Raw genomic sequence first — 23,907 nt, forward strand, 5'->3', positions numbered from 1 at the left:
TGTCTGAAGTCTCATGTTTTATTATTTTTTTAAAACCCTACATATAAATCTTCCATCCTCCTCTGTGATCTACACGTGTGTGTTTAAAAATAACAACTGTGTTCCCATCAGACTCCAACCAGGAAATTAGAGAACATGCTCCATATTTAAACAGGGATTTCTTCTTACTAAACTAATGTTATTGAGGCCTGGTTTACACACAGTGAAACACGTGGGCCTTAATATACTGCTTACCCAGTCTTTGCAAACATGCACACCTGTGTAATCAACACCTCAATCAAGGTACAGAACATTTCCAGAATCTCAGGAAGTTTCCTGTGGCCCCTTCCTGGTCATCCCCTCCACCCCTGAAGGCAACCACTGTTCTGAGTTTTACCACCATAGATGATGGGATAGCTGCCAGTTCTCGAACCTCACCTCAGTAGAATCACGCAGTAGGTATTCGCCTATGAATAGCTTCTTTCACTCGGTACCAGCTGTTGGGATGGAGGGTTTGAGGGAGAGCCCAGAAGCTGGGGCCCTCCAGGGCAAGGTGGCATCAGAGCAGGGCTGTCTGCTGGGAGCAGATTCAGCTTTGTAGACCTAACAAAATGCCGATAGAAATGGGGAGGTAGACCTGGCTTCCCCCAGTTTCTGGTAGTTCCTCCTATTGGTCAAACCCACTGGGAAGGTGAGAGATGAGGGAGCCCAGGAGCTTGGGGCCCTGAGATAGGAAGCAGAGCAGGGGAAGGGGTGACCCCAGCTCACAGGATGCACACGACCTGCCCCTCAGAACACCTGCCTCCAGCACTTTGCTCCAGTACCACCTCCTCCAAAAACCCCAGATCGAGAATCACCAGCAGCGGCTGAACCACCCAATTTCCACAAACAGAACTAACTTCAGTTCACAGAGGAGGAGACTGCTTGGAAAGGGGACGTGTCCAAAAGCTGGTCTGCAGCTGCGGGGAGGTGTTAGCTCACGCCAAGCTTACCTGATTCAAGCCTGGGTTGATGGTCTCTCCCAGGTTGAGGGTTTCAGTAAGTCAGGCTCCCCAAGGGTAAACTCTGAACACATTGCTGGAAAAAGTTCAGGTAATGTCTCTAGAGACGGTGACAATGAGGATTGCATTGACGGTGACAATGACTGGACAACAGACTTGCATTGAATGATTCCTGCATGTGGGGCCTTTGCTGCCAGGGGCTTTACCCACCATTGCATGTTTCTCTTGGGACATCCCTAAAGGAAAGTGCGACTGATGTTCTCATTCTAGGGATGGGTAAACTAAGACTCAGAGCAATGAATGAGTTGTCCTAGGGGTGTGGTGCTGGACCCCTGGGCTGGCTGGCTGCAAGGCCTGTCACCTCACTACCAAGTAGCTAGGAACAGAGCCGCACAGAGTGGGGCTCCCTCTGTGGCTCCCTCTGTGGCCCACGCTGTGCGGCTCAGCCACCTGCCCCATCTTTGCTCTGGTGTCTCCTAGTGTGATCTTAGGCAGGGTATGTAATTTCATTGTGCTGCAGTGTCCTTTCCTCTAAAAAGGGGATAATGGCAGTACTCTGCACAGGTTGTTATTATATGATTTAAATAACAGTTTTAGCTATCATTCCCATGACGTCTTAGTCCTTTAGTCTTTTCATCTGTAAAATGGGCATAAATAGCAATGCTAACCCTATAGGATCACCATGTTGAGTGAGTTCCATCACCTAGGGGTGTTGTATTAGGTCAGTAATTCCTCTGTGTTCACTTGAAATACAATCTATTATTATTATCCTAGCCTCCAAGATTCTTTGCAAGTCAGAGAGTGATATGAGGCAAAGGCTGAGAATTTTCTTGTTTGTAAAGAAAAGCAGGTGATGTGAGGGCAAAGGCTATAGGTGAAAATCAGACTAACCCCCATTGAAACTCACAGCTAGAGGTGCTGGGCCCAGGCATCCTAGTTATATATATATTTTATATTTTACATATATAGTTTAAATATTTTATATTTAAGTAATATATTTATATTATAAATATATAAAAAATAATATGTATTTCTTATATCTATCTTACATATATTATTTTATATATATTTATTTTAAAGATTTTATTTTTAAGTAATCTCTACACCCAATATGGGGCTTGAACTCACAACCCCAAAATCAAGTGTCACACGCTCCACCAACTGAGCCAGCCAGGAGCACCCAACCCCTCGTTATATTTATATTTGTAGTATCCACGTTGTTTCAAGTAACAATAGTGCGTGCATTCCTTCTCAGCATTGTATGGTATTCAATTGTATGAATATACTACATTTCATTTATGCATTCTATACTTATGGGTAGTTTCCAGTCTGCGGCTTTTTATGAAGAGGGTATTGTGAACATTCTAGCCCATGTCTTCTGGTGGACAATGGTAAACATTTCTGTTGGATAAACATCTAGGAGTGGAATTGTTAGGGTCTGCACTCTTTATCCTGGGTCAGATATCTCCCAGTATGTGAGGTATCTAGACAATAGGTGTAAGGAGGTCGTCTCTATACAATAGGTGCTCAATAAAGACTTATTGCATAAATAATAAAAGAGCTAACATATTGAGCTCTAACCACATACAAGACTCTGTTCCAAGCATCTTCCATGTAATCACTCACTCGACCCCATAATAACCATTTGAAGCATAACTATGCCCATTTCACAGACAGAGAAACTGAGATATGGCAAATTAAGGAAATAGCCTAAGTTCACAGAGTTCCCGATTGGCAGAACCAGGATTCAAACCCAGAGAGTCCTGCTTGAGGGTCCATGCCCTTGGCCACCAGGCTCCCCTGCGTGCGGTCGCTGCAGCATTCAGGGGTAGGGCATGACAGCCTGGACAGGTGGCTGTGGGAACGGGAAAGAGGGAACGGATGGGGGAATCAGCATAGCCCAATGTTGCCTGTGAGATCTGGTTTGAAGGATGGATGCGAAGAGCAGGAGAACTACCCAACACATCCCTGGGCTTTGTGCTGAAGGATGGCAGGATGGACAGGCCACACGGGCAGAAACCAGGGAGAGTGGGGGCGCCTACAGGTGGGAGGGGGTGTCCTCGTTGTTTTGAGTTTGAGGAGGCAGTAGTCACTCAGGACAGTGTGGCTGGAGGCAGCTAGAGATCAAAGATGGGTTGAGTAGACATGGACAGACTGACAAGACTTCAGGTTGGGAATTAGAGTTGCTCGCACAGAGAGGAGTAGATCATCAGATTGCCCTGGCCATTTAGTTATGGAAACACAGACAAGTCCGTGTGTATGCTGGTGTGTATAACCTCCCTCACCCCTGTCCTCTCCACTGCTCCCCCAGCTGGGGTCTATCACCATCTCTGCCGTGATGACTTCAGCAGCCTCCTCTTGCTCTCCTGGCTTCCACCCTGATCCTTACAGTGTGGATCCTGTTAAAACCAAGCCAGACCATGCCACACAACCTACAGGGCCCTGCACTGTGCCCCAGTCGCCTCTCTGCCCTCACCCCCTTGCTCATGCTCCTCTGTCCTCCTGGCTGTTTCTTGAACATGTCAGACACACTTCCACCTCAGGACCTTTGCACTGGCTGTTCCTGCTGCCTGACATCACCTTCCCCCAGATACCCCCCAATGACTAATCCCCTTGCTCTCTTTCTTGTGTGACTCATAAGTTAACACTTCACTGAGAACCCACTGAGAACCCCTCTTCCATTCCCCCTGATACATGTAGCACACATCATGGTGTGACATACTACCTGACTTGTTTGTCACATTTATTATTTGTTGCCTGACTCCACAGTTGCTAGGCTGGGACTTCTTATTTTCTGCCTTGCTCCCTGATGGATTCCCAGGACCTAAAACCATACCCAGGACAGAACCTGGCTTGGTCCTTACTGAATGAATGAAATAATATATTTTCCTTTTGAAAAGGGGATTTAATGGGACTAAGAAAAGTAAATACATCGTTGTCAAATGGGAATGGCTGCCCAGTTGACAGTGATTGCCCAGTGGCCATGTCTGGGTGGATTAGGGCTCCCGCCCATCCCCACCCGATATTAAACCTCAATAGTTCTCAAAGTGGTGTCCCCAGACCAGAAACATCAGCCTCACCTGGGAACTGATTAGAAATGCAAATATCTCATATTCCATTCCAGACTCACGGAAACTCTTGGGATGGGGCCAGAAGTCTGTTTTAGTAAGTCCTCCACCTTATTAGAATCGTGTAAGATTATTAGGGTGGGTAATAGCTCGCCAGAATGGAAGACGGTGATATGCTGCCCCCTTGCGGCACTGGAGTGCACGAACGGCCGGGATTCCTCCCTACTCGTGTCAGTCCTGCGGTTCGGTTTTCTTTACTGCAAAGACTTCACAGATGCCCAGACTGCACAGGTGCCCGTGAGGACCCCTGCACTGCCCTGGGGGCGAGCCTTCCATCTGTCCCCAGGACGACTCCTCTGGTCCCTCTGCCCACAGCCCAGTCCCTCCTCCCAGGGGCTAGACTCTGCAGCCAGAGGCTCTTTCTGGAGCACAGTTAGGGTTATGCCACGGCTTCAACCCCTCCAAGGCTCAGAGCTGCCCTCTGGGATGGGTCCAGACTCCTTCCATGACTCACGGGCCCTGTTAGGTCTTCCAGCCTCCTCTGTGCCCCACCACACTGGATGGTTGGGGCTCCCCACTCCGGCCCAGGGGCACTCCTTTCCTCAGGTCTAACCTGGGCTGATCCCCAATTGTTCTCCATTAGTCCTGGTTATCACGTCTACCTGAGGTGAACCCTCCCCTTGTGCGCTGGCTCCCACCCCTCTCGCTTCCTCAGGTGATGTGGCCCTGCCAGATGCCCTTTCCACGCCCCTGTTTTCCATTTCTCCCTCTCTTCCAGATGATTCCCATCAACATACACACATGTTGGCTACTCCGCTAACAAGAGGTAGGGATGTTCTCTTCAAGGGGCAACTCCAGCAGCCTCATTGGGGGTGCCATGTGCTCTCAGAAAGTCCATCTGCCTCTTGATGGACAAAGTCTGGTCTAGGGTCAGCCAATCCTCAACAATAGGCTTGTGATATAGCCGATTCTCAAGAACTTTTCTGGTATGATTGATTATAACACCAGCGGGAACCAAGGGCAGGAGCCCAGGCCTCTTGGACACCCTCAGGTGAGCCAATGAGCATAGCTGTAAGTGGCCCCATAACACTGATCTGGTTCTTACCCGTGGCCCATTCACTGCCTCCTGGCCCCTCACTACCGGCTTTCACTAAAGTGTTCTGAATCTCACGGCTGGGCTGGGTCTTTCCATCCAGTCTCGGTGGGGTGGGCAACATGAACACGAGCTGCTTCTCCGCAGCCCTGAAGCCAGCAGGCAGCCAAGCACAGGTGGTTGACTTTGACTTTCACCATCTTCTCCCCTCAAAGACCAGACCTCCATGTCCAGATAACCCTCCTGCATCCCCAATCCCAAGACAACTCCTTCATATGCTCTCGCCCTCCTGTCCTCTCTTTGCACCTGCTCTGCACCCAGCCCTCATCCCCATCAAAGCCCAAGGTTTCGGAACCAGATGCACGGTGTCACCACCTACTCCAGATGGCCAGTCCAGGGTCCCGATGGGAAGGCCTCCCTGGGACCTTTCACTCAGATTTCTCAGCTATCTGAATTCCATCTCCAAAAGAAATCTACATTTATTTTACAATTTTAGGTCAACAGTCATATTTGTAACGTTTCCTTAATGACTGTAGTGTACATATGGGTCTTCATCATATTACTACTTCTACCCTGATGTATGTCTTTAAGGAAAACCAGATTCCAGTACTAAATAGGCCCCAAATTGGGAGCATTCTTCCTGGGCAAGGAATATTTTAACATTGACAATGTTTAGATTTACTGGCATGTGGTGATGATAAAAAGCAGATCAAATTTAGCCAGTTTAAAATTTTTTAAAAAGATTTATTTATTTATTTATTTATTTGAGAGAGAGAGAGAGAGAGAGAGAGAGGCAGAGACACAGGAGGAGGGAGGAGCAGGCTCCATGCCAGGAGCCCAACTCGGGACTTGATCCGGGGACTCCAGGATCGCACCCTGGGCCAAAGGCAGGCACTAAAACGTTGAGCCACCCAGGGATCCCCAGTTTTAAAAATCTTTAAAGACAGGGATGCCAGGGTGGTCAGTTGGGTGCCTTCAGCTCGGGTCATGATACTGGGGTCCTGGGATCCAGCCCCACATGGGGCTCTCTGCTCGGCAGGGAGCCTGCTTCTCCCTCTCCCTCTGCTGCTCCCCCTGCTTGTGCGCTCTCTCTCGCTCTCTGGCAAATAAATAAATGAAAAATCTTTTTAAAAAGTCTTTAAGGACAATGTACCTCTTTGTCACCCACATCGGGGGTGGGGGGCAGACCATTTCACCACTATGACCTCCCCTTGGCCTACCATGGCTTACTAGCTAAACCACAAAGTCTATTCCTCAGTTACATAACATTCCTAACAGGTGGTTCCGGTTGGTGGTCTCCTCCACAAAACGATTAAGAGACTCAGGCTCCTTCTATCTTATGGCTCCACCCCGTCCCTACCTTCTCTGCATCCAGAATGGCACGAACAGGTCAGGTAGGCAGTTCGGCCATTCCATACAAAGCCTCAAGACTGTTTCTGTAGCAATTGGGATAGTGTTACCATCATTTTGACTCAAGTAGCCAAACTATTACAGGGTAAGCCTTTGATTGCCAGAGGCTAGGTCTGCCATCCTGAGAAGAGACTGCCTGAGAAATAAAATCACACAGAGCCAAGTAATTAAGAGAAACAGATGCCAGACAATAGGTTTTGAACTGCTGGATCCAGCCATGCCTGAAGTTATATATCTCTAAATGTTTCGGTTATGTGAACCACTAAATTCCATTTATATTTAAACAAGCCTGAGTTGGGTTTCTATCACTTGAGCTAAAAGAGTCTTGACAAATATAATCGTATATGGCAGTGTAATTACCGGTCTATTCTTGGCTTTTCTGTTGGGCTTTGCTCCCTAGAAGCCAAGTGGATTTCTGATTCATCCTTGTATCCCTGAAGCCAGCACAGGACCTGGCACACTGTAGGTATTTACCACATGCCTGCTGAATGGTGACAGAGTTGGGTTCCAGCCTCAATTCTGCCTCTGGTTTGTGACCTTGAGCATCTGATTTTCCTTTCTGAGCCCTGCTTCCAACTGCAGTGGAGATGGTCATCTCTGACCTGCCTCGCTTGAGGGCTGTGGTGAGGACCAGATAAGTCCAGGCTTATGAAAGTGCTTGGCAAACGAAAGTTCTACATACATGGGAGCTATAATTATATTTTCAAGGATATACATTTTGTCCTAATTTCACCAGTTCTGTGTTCTTGGGACACAAAGCAGACGGCATGTTGGAAGAACAGAAGGAAGATCCGAGAAGAGCAGCCTCAGCTGCCCTCGGCACCACCTCCCTGCAAAATCAGGCTTCACACACCTGCAGATGAGACAAGCAAGATGGGCCCCTGGTGCCCAGCACCCGTCTCCCACAGAAATCCCTGAGATGAGGAGGGTCCCAGTGCCTCCTTACATTTGAGTCCTTGTAAGTGACGTGATAATGGGGCAGAGGCTGGCTTCTCGTTCCCCAAACTCTCTTTTCCTCCTGGGCACCCAGAGAGACACAGCATTTTCTGCCCAGGCAACTGAGGTCTGGCCAGGGGGGATATGATTCTAGATCTGAACCATAAACCCCCTGTACAATCCACCACACTTGTCTGCTGGTCCTGTGTAGAGGACCCAGCGGGGGACTTCAAAGCTCTAGAACATGAATCTTAACTGTTCTTTATGAGGCAAGGTCTCATCGGGCAGCTGGTTATTGGGCGAACGCGATCAAAAAGACTAGACTGCAGATTGACCCCTGAGCTGGCCCCAGCACTCAGAGGCTCCCCACCCCCTCCCCTGTCCTTGGAACAGGGGTTCCACTTGCCTTTCCTCCCAGAGACCGCTCCAAGGACACAGCCTTGAGATGGTGATGCAGCATTGAGAACACCTGCACAGCATACGTGACTAAGCCCAGGTAGGGCTTCTTTACAAGCTTTTAGAATTTGGCAGGCAGGTGCACGGAGCCACTGGTCTTGCTGCTGCCCGAGACAAGCCTCGTATGCGAATTCCCTCCACCATTATTAAAACTTCCACCTACCAACCTGGAGCAGCCTGCCCCTCCCTTTGGTCTCTCTCTGCCTGTGTATATGGGGGCCAGCTTCAGTCTACACCCGGGAAGCTTCCAAGAGGGTTGTGCGACTATGCTGGCAAAATCTATGATCTCCTTCTCATGCTAGTAATATTAAACGCATAAAACAAAACATATGGGATTACAAGGGAAACAAATGATCAAAATATCATCACTAAAACAAAAAGGTATGTGAGACAATTACATATGTGCCTCTTTTTTTAACCCAGTAAACAAGACTGAGTCTGGTTACCATAATTTCAGTGTGGTGAATAAGGAGGATACGGAGTACTTTGAGATGTCTGCAATAACTGCAGCGTGCTATGAAAATACCCGTGATTTCTACGGGCAACAGGTAAGCACAGCTAATACTACTTTAAATTCCATGCACAGACCCCTCGTCTCTGGGATAAGAGTCTCTGCGTTAGGGCACGATGGGACAAGAAGAAGCCTGGGTCCTTGGGTGACCTCATAGAACAGAGGCCCCTGCCACTATATTCAACCCAGAAGAAAAGACTATTTTCCCCCAGGAACATTGAGACTCTGGGGCCAGGCTTGATTTACTGCACCAGCTGGGTGAACCGCAACAAGTCATCCAACCTCTCTAATCCCCATAAAGAAACTGTAGGCCCCAACCCCAGTCTTACAGGGTGCCCATGAGGACAGGGGACAATGGCTCTAGATGCTTGCAAGCTCTATGTAAAGTGTATCTGAGGTCTTCAGGCATCAGCTCTTGAACTGGGACTAAAAATAAGGGCAACACAGTGGAATCTCCTTGAGTGAAATGGACACCATCTGTAGGAACGTCTTTTTAACCTGAACTGATGACCTTCCTAATTGGGGGGGGGGTATGAAATTCATTCTAAGAGGATGATGATTATAAACAATCCTTGTGAATGTGCCCCATTGTTCTTACTCTGCAAATGGAGTTGGGAGTCTTACTGGGACTCCCACATATTTTATGAAATTTGGTAGTTGCAAAAGGCAGGAGACCACAAAAATAGCCATTCATAGTATCACCCCAAACTAATAAAGCTGAGAGAGGATCTGATCCCTGGCCTGGCAGAGGTTTGAATGACGTTAATACTTAACATGTCCCGAGGGTTCCAATGTGTCTCAAACTGATCTAACTACTTGGCCTGTATCATTGGTTTATCGAGTGATCTGAATTTATGAAAGACACGCAGAAATGGGTTTAGTTTCCCTTCAACCATGGTCTTTGAACACATTCAGCCAAACTTCTTGCCTGTGCCTCTCAGTTCAGCATGAACGCTTCTGCTGAATCAGCACTGACCCTACACCTCAAGAATGCATATTCTTTAACTTAACAAACTGTTAGGTAGCCTAACAAGGTGCACCTTGCCACACTATGCGGTACGTACTCTTGTTGATGGCATCTTACAGCTACTGAGGCCCAGAGAGGTGAGGTAACTTGCTCCAGGTCACAGCTAGTAAGTCATAGACACAGGATTCAAACCCAGCCTATCTGGCTCCGGAATCTTGCCCTTAAGCTCGGCATTATAGTTCTCTGCAGCACTGAGAGCAGTGGGAGAGTTCCTTTCACACCTTTCTCACCCACCCCCCCAACTCCTCCTGAGTTCTAGCTTCTCCTGTTTATGAGGCCTGAAGGGAGCACAGTGGAGGGAAGGGGATGAAAATATAGCTGGTTTTGCTTCAGGTCCTCTCAGGGGGATGAATTCCTTCTGTGCGGCAAGTGTCCAAAGGCTGGTATCCCTGGGCCACATGAGGAGCTTATTCTGGGGCCTCTGTAGTGGTCTCCTATCTGTTGAGGGATATCTGAGACCCCTTGACCTCTCTCAAACTCTGCCCCCAGAAGTACACTTCCCAGCCTCTTTCTGCCAGAGTCCTCTTTCCTGGAAAGCAAAAACGATCATCCCTTTTGGGCAGGATACTGAGCAGATGGCCCAGCACCTACTCAGCTCATGGGAAGCTCGCCCATCTTTGCATGGCCAAATGGTTGGGTATGCAGGATGCCCCCCCCTCACTCCCCACTACCCTGCCATCTCTCTTGAACCACTTTCTGCAGGCTCACACAGACACTGTGGGCAGATGTGCAAGCCTGCCTGATAAATGGTCAGAAAATCAGGTACCATTCACCACTTCTGGCAAGAACCCGAAATCTACCAGCAGAATGTCAGTACAAGGGGAACACCCCTTTCTCCTTTCCCCCAAGAAAATGGAAAAAGAAAAGGTATGTCGTTTCTCCCTGCTCTAGAAAATCATTCTCAAATTTGAATCTTCTGCTTATGGAGGCTGAGGGGGCAGGGATGCAGGAGGAGAAAAGCTCGTATGACATCCCTAAAAAGGTCATACAGACATGGGTCTTGTGGCTTTCTGGAATATGGGGGCATTTAGCACCTTGTGGTTTTAACTGGAAAGATGAGGCAACAGGAAAAGTTTCATTTAAGATTCTGTTACATGTATGTCATCAAATTTCATCCTCACAACAGCCCTATATGGCAAGTTTATTGATTAGGGTAACGGTAGTTGCTATAACAAGCAAACCCCAAAATTCAGCTGCTTAACACAACTGAAGTTTCTTTCTTACTCACATAATATTCCAAGGCAGGTGTTCCTGTTGGAGTTCCCTCGTGTGGTGAGCCAAGTGGCTCACAGGTTATGGCTCCGGGCTGGGGGGCCTTCTGCAGCTAGATGGCAGGCAGGGATGGAGAAGCTCACCTGCTTCCTGAAGGCCCCGCCTGGAGATGACACTCACCACTTCCACTCATGTTCCATTGGTGGGGGCTAGTTACGGGGTCATGCTAGACTGCAAATGAGGCTGGGAAGTGTAGTCTCTGTCTGGGTAGGTGTCTTCCAGAGACAATATCGCACTAGCCTTTGATAGTGTGACACGGAAGCTCTTTCTTTCTTTCTTTCTTTCTTTCTTTCTTTCTTTCTTTCTTTCTTTCTTTCTTTCTTTCTTTCTTTTCTTCTTTCTCTTTCTTTCTTTCCATCTTTCTTTTTCTTTCTTAAAGATTTTATTTATTCATTCACTTAAGATCTTATTTATTTTTAAAGATTTTTTATTGAGAGAGATAGAGCATGAGCACAAGAGGGGAGAGGGAGAGGGAGAAGCAGACTCCCTGCTGGCTGAGCAGGGAGCCACCTTGGGGCTCAGTCCCAGGACGTGGAGATCACAACCTGAGCTGAAAGCAGATGCTTAACTATCTGAGCCCCCCAGGTCCCCACAAAGAAGCTTTCTTTACCAAGGTCTGTTTAATCAGGCTAACAAGTGCTCTGCATTCTTTCTAAACACAACACTCCTGCCCCAAGCATAATAATGAATGCTCACGGCTGGTGGGCCACACCAGGCACTCTGGCACTCTTGCCTCCCTCTGTTCCCTCCCACAGAATAATGTTATAGATCGAAAGTTTGTGTACTGCTCACCCCCAAATTCATGTGTTGAAGTACTAACCCTCAATGATGGTATCAGGAGGTAAGGTCAAGAGAGGGTGGAGCCCTTATGAATGGGATTAGTGCCCTTATAGGAAGACGTATGAGAGGGCTTGCTTTCTCTGTCACCCAGGAAGAGGGCTTTCACCAAGAACCCGGCCATGCTAGCACCCTGATCTCAGACTTCCAGCCTCCATCACTGTGAGAAACAAGCCACTTAATCTATGGGATTCTGTTATAGCAGCCTGAGCGATGACAAATGGCACATTTGCCAAGAATCTGTTGGGTTTGCTCCCAAACCAATTTGCACCGGCCACACTTGTTATTGTAACGATATTCCACAGGCTGGTGAAATATGAGTGCAAAAAGGAAGAGATTTGTTTTTATGAAATTCGCTAGAGATGAGTTGCTAAAAAATACTGTTGATTTAGGCATGGAAGAAACAATGACAAGACAGCCAGAAAAAAACTGCCACAAGAATCTAGAGAGATTCTGCACTCAAGCTGCTGCACAAGGTCTTCAAATCCTGTTCCGCTTGAAAGAAACCCAAATCGGAAACCAGAAGGCAGATTCTGTAGCTTATGTGAGGAGGACAGAGTGAAAAGCCAATTAATAGCTCCACACTCAAAGATAAGAATGGCAAATGTTCAAGGTATATGTCATTTAGAATAATTCCACGCTTTCATTCACTAACCCTGGGCCCCACTGAGCTGGGTGTGTAGGCTTCCACAGGATTATGAGCCTCATCTTATAGGTGAATAAACTGAGGCCCAGCGTGATGGCAGCTAAATGATGGAGCCAAGATTCGAAAGCAGCCAGTCTGGTTGCAAAGTCTGTGCTGTCCAGTGATGTCCAATGGAAGTTTCCATGATGATGGAGATGTTCTAACCTGTGCCTGACCCTGGCATGTGTGGCTAATGAGCAGGTGAAATGGGCTGGTGTGACTGAAGAACTGAATTTTAAAACTGAATTGAATTTTAATTAATTTTTTAAAAGATTTCATTTATTCATGAAAGACACAGAGAAGCAGAGACACAGGCAGAGGGAGAAGCGAGCTTCCTGTAGGAAGCCCGATGCAGAACTTGATCCTAGGACCCCAGGATCATGACCTGATCCGAAGGTAGATGTTCAACCACTGAGCCACCCAGGTGCCGCAAATTTTAATTAATTTAAAGACAAATGGCCACCCACACAGGGCTAGTGGTTACAGAGCACAGAGCAGCTCTGTGCTACACTAACTTTAAGACCAGGCTTAAAGACCTGAGCATCGCAGGCTTTTTTAGGGTCTTTGCTTTGACCCTTTCCAGACAATGATATCTTCTCAAATCAAACCCTGCCCTCTTTGATTCAGATGTCTCTTGATCCCAATCCATTATGGTGACTGGAGGATGGGAGGACACTAGCAGGAAGAGAAGGGACAAGTCTATCAGCAATGGCTGAACCCCAAATGCCACGTGGCTATGACCACTATCCTGTGCTGACACTCCGCCATGCTCCTCAGGGCAGGGAAGCATTGCCTTTAGGAGCAAGAGCTTGCCTGCAGGACAGGAGGGCTCCTTCCCTCCTTGACTGTGTGATTTCCTCGTCACTGCAGCCCTTGGAGCCTTGGCTTCCTCCCCTGGGAGGTGGGATGAAAAGTGCCCAGCGTAAGGGTGACATGAAGTGACATCTGCTGAGCCCCTAGATCTCCACTGGGATCCTAGTCACTGACCAGTAAATGTCCTTCCAATTCACTCCAACCCTCAGGGTAACCCTCCTGCTCAGAGCAAAGATAGAGTGGAACCAAAGGAGGTGGGGATGGAGAGAGAGAAATGGTTCCTTTAAAAAAACAATTTTATTGTGAAAATTCTTAATCGTACATGAAAGGACACAGAATGGTTTAACAACTCCCCATACTCCTATCAGTTCATTTTAAAAATTATTAACCAGAGTAAAGGTATCAGTTTTTATTTTTTAAAAATATTTGTATTTATTTATTCATGAGAGAGAGGCAGAGACATAGGCAGAGGGAGAAGCAGGCTCCCTGCAGGGAGCCCAACGTGGGACTCGATCCCAGGACCCTGGTATCACGACCCGAGCCGAAGGCAAACACTCAACCGCTGAGCCACCTGGGTGTCCCCAGAGTAAAGGTTTCAGTATCTCCCTTAACCCAAAGATAACCATCCTTCGGAAAGTGAAGAACTCCCAGAGGCTCCAACTGAATGGCCACAAACTCATGTTGGGAATCCTTTGGGCGGCTCTGGTGGGTCCCAACAGTCAGAGACAGGGTCATGCTCAGACAGCTGTGGCTTATCCCCCAAATAGTATCTGCATCAGCCTGGGAACAATGGTGCCCCCCACACTGGGAAGGGCTATGGCGTTTCCCTGCTCCTAGCTTCCATTTTTCTGGGTCCCTCAAACCATACAGTTTGTCTTCCAGTGCCTGGAAGATTCTGCAAGAACCCCAGATCCTACCTATAATGTTCTTTAAGTTAGCAAGAGGCAGCTTTTTATTTCTTGCAGCCCAGATTCCTTAAATGATACTCAGGCTGCAGAAAGGTTACAGCTGTCATCTTCAAGGAGCTGGTACCTGAAGCCAAAATAATCCATTCTTTTAGGACAGAGACGGGAGAGAGATCTTATCAGGAAAAACACCTGGGCTCTCTGGGCTTCTGGAAAATTACTGAACTATATTTTAACTCTAAAAAATCAATCCTTTCAGATCCCAGGAGGCCTGAGGAATAAGCAGTGCGGAAAAGGAAAAGAAAAAATTAATTTGGCATAAGGGGCACTAGCATTTGCTAGGCACCTACTCTGTGCTGAGTGCTCCTTCACACTTTCATCTAATCTTCACAGAAGTACTGGGAGTCCGATTCCTTCATGCCCATGTCACAGATGAGGAAACTGAGGCTCGATGGTGAAGAAGCTTGCCCAAGAGGGCAAGGCTCACTGAGTGAGGTCTGGCTCACTCAGAAATTCATGTTCTTTCTTACCTTCTGCCCCACCCTGCACCACCTTACGTGACAGCCACTTGTCACTCTCCCAGCCTGCATCTTCTCTTGGACATGGGAATGGCAAGGCCTGCCTGGCTCACAGAGTGTTCAGAAGGTTCTAGACTCATAAGGGATGTGGAATGCTTTGAAAGGCACCCAGGATCCAGCTGGGGGCTGGGACACCTTCCTCATCATCCTCAAAGAGGATCCTGGAAGAGGATCCAAGGCCTCGTGGGGGTGCTACGCGTATGGCTCTGGCATGAAGGGACAGAGGAAAATCGCTGGGTCCCCTGAGGTCCCCAAAGGAGGAAGGAGTGGGGGAGGCCGAGGGAAGGGGCAGCTGAAGGAGGTGCCTCGGAGTGCTGCTGTTTTGGGTGACTGCTCAGCTGACGGTTTTGCAAGCTGAGAAATACACATACACAAACTCTGACCTCCTCTGGCTTAAAATAGAGCTGCTGAACCCAAAACGCCAAGCACAGGGCAGAGTCACCTGCCTGGCGGGGCCAGACAGCTCCCCCAGGGCCCCAGTAAAACCCAGCCCCAGCGGGCACACCTGACAAAGCACCGCTCAGCTGTGTGTCACAGGGGCCTCACGACGGTGGGGGTGGCCAGCGAGCCAGGGCTTCTCAGCTCCATCCTAGAGACGAGGAAGCTGGAGCCTGGAGGGGCTGTGGGAGGGGCACGATGCCTGACGAAGCCGTGGGATATAGTGGAAGGATCATGACCTTAGGGACCACACAGCCCCGAGTTCAAGTCCTGGCTCAGCCGCTGCCTGGCTGTGAGGACCTGGCAGGCGGGGCGTCTTCTCTTCTGTGCCTTGGTTCCCCGCACTGGAAAGCGAGCGCTCCGTTAGTCATGTCTGTGAATATGCCTAGCACAGACATGTGCTTCCAGAAAAAGAATTCTTGACATCTGCAGGCAGGCAGGCAGGCAGTTGTACAGAGGGAGCAAACGAGGCTACTGCTAGCGGGCACCTGGGAAGTGACACACATTATCTTTCATGATCCTCCCCGTGGTCTTGTGAGGTGGGCATTATTATCACCTGGGTTTCTCCGAGGGGGAAACCAAGTCCAGAGAGATGTCCTCCCCACATTCACCCACCTAGACAGGAGAGGAGCTGGAATATGAGCCCAGGCCTTGTTGACTCCAGCTTGTCAGTGGCCAGGACTCATTAACTGTCCCCGGAAAGCTCTTTTCAGAAAATCATGGTGCTCCCCACCCCGACCCCGCCAAAGCTGTGGCCCAGGCTCCTGCTCCTCTGGAGGCTGGGCAGGAACCAGAAAAGAAAATTTGCTGATGCCACTATTGCAAATGAGGCTTTCTGAGCCACCGAGATGCAGTCTGGCTTCCCACGGGAACAAGGGGTGCGAGGCCCCCGATTCAGCCCCAGAACTGAGTTCCAGAGCCCACGCTATAATGTCTCTGCGGGCCCGGGGCGTTCACTCGCTTGTGATATTTGAAACGGTGGCTAACACTTCTAGATGAGTCCTCAGGGCCAGATGCTACTTTTAGCGCTTCCTGCCTATGGGCTCCTCCGTCCTCACAACCACTGAAGTCATTCCCGGCTGCTGCTCAAAGAAACGATGGCAAATGTAGCGGCTTGAACAACACAAGTGTGCATCTCCCACTCCCGTAGGATGGAGGGCTACACAGGTGGCACTGGCCTGAAACTGAGGTGTCGGTGGGACCGCATTCCCTTCTGGAGGCTCTAGGGAGGCATCGCCTTGCCTTTTCCAGATTCTAGAAGTCACCTGCTCTCCTTGGCTTGTGGCCCCTTTGTCTCCATCTTCAAAGCCAGCAACGTCGGGCCAAATCCTTCTCATTATCTCTTTGGTTGTCCCTCTTCTGCCTCAGTGTCCACGTATAAGGACCCTTGTGATGCCCCCTGGCCCACCCAGATAGTCCAGGATAACTTCCTGTCACCAGGTCAGCTGATTAGCAACCTCCACTCCACCTGCAACCCTCATCTCTGCTGTGCATCCTAACCTATTTATAGGTTCCAGGGAAAGAACGTGGGCATCTTTGCAGGGGTGGTGCACAGCACCTTATGAAACAAGAACTTTGCTAACCCTGTTTTACCAGGGGATGAGGGGGAACTGAAACATCCCAAGTTTGTACGGCGGTAAGCAGCAGAGGTGGGATATGAACCCAGGCAGTCATGGTGCAGAGTCCCTGCTCTCAACTTCTCCAGGCTGCTGCTGGTCATCTGTCCACAGTCACCGGGTGTGTGCTGTGCCAGATCTGGGTGCTGGGGACAGAGAGGCGACCAGGGGAGGCTCCCTGTGCTCAGGAGGACATCCCAGGTATGGGATGTGAGGATCACAATGCAGTGGGATGAAGGCAAGATGGCAGGAGCTCAGAGGCCTCTGGCAGCACAGAGGACGGCCACCTGCAGAGGCGCCAGGGAAGGACGCATCCAATAAACTGGGAGCTAAAGGATGTAGCCATGCCTACAGCGTAAGGAGACTGTCATGATAAAATGCATTGATACTTGCAAAGTGCTTCATCCTGGCAGGCATTCAATAAATGTGGGCTGGTGAGTGTGATGGGAAGGGGACTGTTCTAAGCAAAGCAATTTTGTGCAAGGAGCTGATAGTTCAGTGTGGCTGAAGCAAAGCAAAGCAAAGCAAAACAAAACAAAACAAAATCACAAAGGGACTGTAGGGGGAGAGGCTGGAGTAGGGATCCGGGGAGAGGGGACGCGTGCCAAGGCTGCAGCAGAGTCCAGGCCACGTAGATGCTCTGGACACCTGCAGGAGAGGCTGCCCGGGGCTTGCCCAGAATCCCCACAAAGACCCACCCTGGACTCTGAAATGAGTCTCACCTCAGTGCAGGGCAGCAGGAGTGGATTCCTTGGGGAGTGAGGTCGACGGAAGGCTTCCCAAGCACCCAGCTGTTCAGGCCAAAGACCCAGGCATCATCTCGAGTCCCCCTTTGCCCTCCAGATCCGGCCCATCAGCAGGGGCTCCTGCTCCATGCATCAGGGTAACACCAGCTGGGGTAACGGACTGCCCCCATTGCCTCGGGGCTCCACACAACAGGAGCTCAGAATCGGTGCTCCTGGTCATTCGGGCACCCGGGCTCCGTCCACTGTGGCTGTGCCCTCTCCTAAAGACTCCACCTCTCTGCATTCAGTCTGCAAGTGGGGGAGAGAGAGGTAGAGCACGGCACGGGGAAGGCCAGGCCTGGAAGTTGACATAGGTCACTTGTGCCCACATGCTGTTGGCAACAGTTGTAAGTGCAAGGGAGGCTGAGACATGTGGCTGGGCGTGTGTGCCCAGCTCCAGCTCCCCACCACATCTCAGATCCATGGGCTTCTCCACACCTCCGTCCCTGCCACCCACCACCACCACCATGCACGTGGACGACAAGAGTCTCCTAAATAGCCTCACTCTTAGCCACCACCCCTTTCCCACAGGACAGCCAGGATGCTCTCAAAAAAAAAAAAAAAAAAAAAAAAAAAGTCAATCTGATCACTGGCATGTGTTTTCTGGATACAGCCTTTCTGGTCTAAGGGACTATAAGACCCTGTGTGAAGTTGCCACCCTACTGTCCTGCTCCCAGCTGTTCCAGCCCCAGCAGGCCAATTCCCCAGCCACGCTGGTTCTCTGCTTATGGGCCTTGCACCTGCTGCCTGGACCCTCCCTCCCCAGTCACTCCTCAGGGAGACCTTTCCCACCACCTCCGCCAGCGTGCCCCCCCCCCAGGAACGGTTTCCCTTCTGTCTCCCACTTGTCTCCCACTGTGTGTCTGTTAGACAACCCTCCTTTCTAGGATACCAGCTCTGCGGACCCCAAAAAGCTTGTTTGCCCCAGTCGGTGCTCAGTAAAGTTTTGTCGGATGATTGAACAAATGAATGACTGGCCCAAGGTCCCAGGACCATAGTGGTGGGGACCGGACACCTGCAGACCCGGGCTTTGGGCGCTCGCTCGCCCCAACTGTCCCTGCGGGCAGACACCTGCGCCCCTGAGCGCCCGGCGGGTAAACAAAGGCAGGGGACTGGGGGGGCAGGAGGAGCCCGCTCGGCTCTCCTCGCCGCCCCGCTCCCCGAGGCCCCGCCTCCCCCCCCCCCCCCCCCCCCGCGTCCGGCCGCAGCAGCCCGCTCGGGCCGCGCGCGCGGGGCGGAGGGCGGAGGGCGGGGGCGGAGCGCGGGGCGGCCGTCGGGGCGCACGGCCGGGCCCGGGGCGCGGGGCCCGCGGCGCCGCCATGAGGCAGCAGAGCGTGCGCACGGCCGCGCTCATCCTGTGCATCCTGTCCTACCTGCTGGTGGGCGCCGCGGTCTTCGACGCGCTCGAGTCCGAGGCGGAGCGCGGCCGGCAGCGGCTGCTGGCCCAGAAGCGCGGCGAGCTCCGCAGGAAGTACGGCTTCTCGGCCGAGGACGACCGCGAGCTGGAGCGCCTGGCGCGGCAGGCCGAGCCGCACCGCGCCGGCCGCCAGTGGAAGTTCGCCGGCTCCTTCTACTTCGCCATCACCGTCATCACCACCATCGGTGAGCGGCCCCGCGCGGCCCCGCGACGCCCCGGGCGCGAAGCCCCCTGCGGTCCTCCGCCCGCGCTCCGCCGAGGGGCCCGGCGTGCACGCGGGCGGGCGGGAGGAGCCAGGGGCCCAGGCTGGCGCGGAGGCGGCACGCGGGGTGCTGCGGCCACCTCCGGGGGGACCGTGGAGCGGGCGGCGCGCAGTGGCCGCAGGTGGAGGCTTCCCCGCCCGGCCGCCTCGCCCTCGCCCTCGCCCTCGCCGCGTGACCTCAGGCGACTTGCTTAACCTCCCGAGCCTCACTTTTCCCCTCTGTAAAATGGAGCTTGCGGATAGGCCTGATGTCAGGGCTGCGCTAAGATCATCATTGCCAAGGGGCTAACGGCTGCAGAAAGTTTTAGCGCAGGGTCTGACACATAGAAAGCACTGGAAAGGAGAGATGGATTTTTGTATTATAATTATGCTGCTACTCCGTGAGAACGGCATCCAGTCTGTCTTAGTCACTGCAGTGTACCCAGCCTAGCGCATAGTAGACACTCAATAAATATTTGTGGAAGGGATGACTGATTATCACAAGCTTTGGACCTCACCCTCGGGGATCCAGAGCAGTTTCTCTGCAGCATCTGGACCGTCAGCCGTTGCCATGGCTACCGTCTGGCTGGTACCTGCTGAGCTGGGGAAGCAGGAATGGATGGAGTGGAGCAGGCTCTGCAGGGCTCCAGGCCGGGTGTCAGCTGCTTCCCGGGTCCCAGCTGTGGATGTCTAGGCACACACACCACCACCACCCCGGCCCGGCCCCAGGGCTTGGATCACCACTCTGAGCATTGGAGAAAGTTTTTTTCATAATGCCCCAGCAAGTGAGCGTGAGCTGTGGGTTAAGAACCTGGCAATTACATAGCCCAGACTTCTGTTCTCATCTCTGTCACCTCCTGTCTTCTCTGGCAATTGGATGTACCTCTCTGAGTCCTAGTTTTCTCGACTGCAAATGCAGTTCTTGCTACCTCCCTGGGTGGTTGCCAGGTTTAAATGAGGTCAAGTGTGTAAAATGCTTGGCACGGTGCCTGAGGCTAATTAGGCACTATTAATTAGTAATAATAACATTTCATTGTTTGCCAGCTGTGGGCCCAGCTCCCATTTAGCCCTTTATGCCTCCTGTCAACATGCTTCCTAGGCACCTCTGCTTCCCTACCTGGGGTCAGCCCTAGACACTCCCTGTTGCCATGCCAGCGGGTGGGACCCCATCCACCTCTTTTCTGCCCACCCCCACACTATCCAGAGGCCTTTGGTCTTCTCTGCTGGCAGCTCCTCTGTGGCATTTGGGAGCCTGAGGAAAGGGACCCAGTGGAAACAACCGGAATATTGCCTTTTCTGGCCACCTAGGGGCGCCAGCTCGTGCCGTGTGATCGGGCTGCATAAGCCAGCCTTGCAGAGAGCTGGTCGCCAGAACTCAGGAGCTAGAGTTCTGTGTGGATGAGAGAGGCGCTGAGCAGCTGTGGAGGAGAGTGGTTAATGGCTCAGGCCCTGGGATCTTTGGGCAGCTCCTCACTCTGAGCCTTGGTTCCTCCTCTGCAAAATGGGGATCATAATATCATCTCCTACAGTTATTGGGGGGGGGGGAGTACAATAATCTCTGTAGAGTACCTAGCATGCTTAATTATTTTCATCATTCGCTTCACTCTGTCAAAGCCTGACATAGCCCCCAAACAGCTGGAAACAGCACTGCCCCGGCACCTGACTGCCAAAGAGGCTCCTCTGTCTCACACTCAGCACTCCCTTCGGTTAGATTTGATTACTGATGATGATGATGAGGATTAATTATTAAACTTTCATTGAACCCTTAGTCTGTGTCCAGCTCTGTTCAGGACACTGGTGACTAGGGACACAGGGAAGTGATTGGCATGGTCTCTGGCCTCAAGGACCTCACAGTCTAGTGGTGGATGGAGCTCCCCCAATAACAGATGGAGACAAACTGACATGAGGAGTCATGGGTCTTTAAAACATGTACTGTGTTGATATTTTGAATAAATTATACATGCACACAGCACACACTCCACGGGCTACAGAAGAGGGGAGAATGAAAAGGGAGTCTCCCTCTCACCCGGTCCCTCAACCCATAAATTCCTTTCCCTGGATTAAATATAGTCATCAGTTTTTTGTGCATCCTTCCGGACATATTCTCTGCTCATGAATTCCTTTAAAACACTTCCATTATATAGACATTAGGTTGTACCCACTGTTTTTTGTCTCTCGCTTTTTTCACTTGATATTTTTTGATGATTTAAAAAAAAATCCCTAAAAAGCTGTGTCACCTTGGGGTGCCTGGATGGCTCAGTCAATTAAGTGTTGGACTCTTGATCTGAGCTCAGATCTTGATCTCAGGGTCATGAGCTTGAACCCTGTGTTCCAGCCTACTTAAAAAAAAAAAGAAAAAAAAGCTGTGTCATCTTTTCCGTGGCTGTAGAATGGGGGTTCTCGACCTTGGCACTATTGACGTATTGGACTGGGTAACTCTGTTGCAGGGCTGGCCTGTGCATCATGGGATGTTTAGCAGCATCCTTGGTCTCTCTGCCCACTAGAAGCCAATAGCACACAGCCACCACCTCCCAGTTGTGACAACCAGAAGTGTCTCTAGCCATTGGCAAATGTCCCCCTGGAGGACAAAATTACCCCTCGTTGGAGCCACTGCTATGGAGGGCTCTGTCATTCGGTGAGCACCATGATTTATTGCACCAGACCCTTCTTGATGGACTCTTGGGTTGTTTTCACCATAAGCAGCGATGCTTCAGTGACGACCCACATGCCTACCACACTTTGCACACGTGTGTCTTGGAGGACTAACTTGCTAATTGTGGAACTGCACGACCCAAGGGTTTGTACATTTACACTTTGGCAGATGGTGCCCATTTGCTAGAGGAGGCGTATTCTCTTGGGCAAAGGCTCACCTGACTTTCCTGGGTTATGGACTCCTTTGAGAAAGCCACGAAAGTTTTCACTGCTCTCGCCAGGAATGCTCATTTCCTGCTGATGGCACAGTGGTCCAGGATTCAAGGAAGCCCTCTCCTGTGTAGGTCTCCTGTGACAGTGAAGAATTGCTACACCAGACTGAAGAAATACTTAGGGATGTGGGAAGAAGTGGGCTAGGGGGAGTGGGGAAAAGGGTTTCAGGGGAGGGAAGAATCATGAGAAGAGGCAAGTGGAGGTGGGGTGTGCTGGTTGGGGAAGCAACGCGGGGTGAGGCTGGACAGGTTGGGGGGTGGGAGTCAGACGCCTCGTGAGAACTGGTGGGTGCTTTACCCTGTGGGTACTGGGGCATCATGGAAGATTTTGCTTTTTAAATCAGGGCATCATTTACACACAGTGAAACGCACCATTTTCCAGTGTAGCAGCCTTCTGCAGAGTTTTGACAAATGAGGGCCTGTCAGGCAACTGCAGCCACCACCAAGACCTAGTAGGCTTCCATCACCCCCGAATTTGCCTTGCCTCTTTCCGGTTAACCCCTCCTCCAACCACAAGGACTGGCAACCACAGATCTGCCCTCTGTCCCCACAGTTTTGCCAGAACGTTTCCAGAATGTCATTTCAACGGAACGGTGCAGTATGTAGTCTTTTGAGCTTGGCTGACGCAGCTGAGATCCACCCTTTGCTGGGCAGGTAACCCTCTTGGTGCCTTTCTGTTCCTGAACAGATGCACTGGGTGGACGTTCCGCAGGTTCTTTGCCCGTCCCGTCCCCCCCCCCCCCCGACCGAGGGAGGACGGTGGGTTGTTGACAGTTTGGGGCGATTAGGGATAGCGCGCGAGGTCTCAGAGGCGGGGAGCGACCTAGTTAGAAGCAGGAGCTTCGGGGAGGCTGCGCCGGGGCGGGGCCGGGGCGGGGCAGGGGCGGGGCAGGGGCGGGGCGGCCGCGGCGGGCGCTCACCGCTCCCCTCCTCTCCCTCCAGGGTACGGCCACGCGGCGCCGGGCACGGACTCGGGCAAGGTCTTCTGCATGTTCTACGCGCTCCTGGGCATCCCCCTGACGCTGGTCACCTTCCAGAGCCTGGGCGAGCGCCTGAACGCGCTGGTGCGGCGCCTCCTGCTGGCGGCCAAGCGCTGCCTGGGCCTGCGGCGGCCGCGCGTGTCCCCCGAGAACATGGTGGTGGCCGGGCTGCTGGGGTGCGCCGCCACCCTGGCCCTCGGGGCCGCCGCCTTCGCGCACTTCGAGGGCTGGACCTTCTTCCACGCCTACTACTACTGCTTCATCACCCTCACCACCATCGGCTTCGGCGACTTCGTGGCGCTGCAGAGCGGCGAGGCGCTGCAGAGGAAGCCGCCCTACGTGGCCTTCAGCTTCCTCTACATCCTCCTGGGGCTCACGGTCATCGGCGCCTTCCTCAACCTCGTGGTCCTGCGCTTCCTGGCGGCCAGCGCCGAGGCGCCCGAGCGCGCCGCCCGCCGCCCCGGCCCGCTCCGCGCGGGGGCGCCCGAGAGCCGCGGCCGCTCCCCGCCCCGCCGCCCCCGGGCCCGCGCCCGCGGCTCCGCCTCGGTCTCCTCCCGCGCGCAGCGGCCGCAGCCGGGGGCCCGCGACAACCTGGGCTTCTCGCCTCCCTCGAGCCCCGGGGCCGTGGGCGGCGGCGCGGCGGGCAGGCCCCCGGCCCGGCGGAAGTCCATCTGACGGGCGGCCCGGCCCTGGCCGCGGCCCCGGGCCACCGGTCAGCACCGCCGCGCCCCGGGACTTGGGCCCTCCCTCCTCTCCAAAAATAGAGTAAAGCCCCAGCGGAAAACCCCGGAGGTGCGAATCCCCGGTGGTCCGCGTGGTTTGGGGAAGGCGTGGCCACGTCAGCCTCCCGGGAGAGGCTGCCCGGCCCCGGCCCCGCCGCCCGCCGCCGCTCCCCTGCTGTGCAAGGGGCAGGTTCTCCGCGGGGCCTTGGACGC

General features: G+C 52.0%; 1 protein-coding gene across 1 annotated transcript; it reads left to right on the plus strand.

Annotated features, from left to right (window-relative positions):
- The first annotated feature begins 18,723 nt into the window (after positions 1 to 18,723).
- On the plus strand, positions 18,724 to 23,647 carry KCNK15 (potassium two pore domain channel subfamily K member 15). The gene is made up of 2 exons (XM_038571376.1): positions 18,724 to 19,012; positions 22,935 to 23,647. The coding sequence occupies exons 1-2, from the start codon at positions 18,730 to 18,732 to the stop codon at positions 23,645 to 23,647; spliced, it is 996 nt and encodes a 331-aa protein (XP_038427304.1). The 5' UTR covers positions 18,724 to 18,729.
- The last annotated feature ends 260 nt before the right edge of the window (positions 23,648 to 23,907 follow it).

Source organism: Canis lupus, chromosome 24 (genome assembly GCF_011100685.1).
Source record: "Canis lupus familiaris isolate Mischka breed German Shepherd chromosome 24, alternate assembly UU_Cfam_GSD_1.0, whole genome shotgun sequence".
In the NCBI taxonomy this organism is placed as follows: Eukaryota; Metazoa; Chordata; class Mammalia; order Carnivora; family Canidae; genus Canis; species Canis lupus.

Excerpts from the sequence above, each read along its gene's own strand:
- KCNK15 (XM_038571376.1), top strand. The coding sequence starts at position 18,730 with ATGAGGCAGCAGAGCGTGCGCACGGCCGCGCTCATCCTGTGCATCCTG. Across the intron at positions 19,013-22,934 it reads CACCGTCATCACCACCATCG|GGTACGGCCACGCGGCGCCG; the intron begins GTGAGCGGCCCC and ends CTCTCCCTCCAG.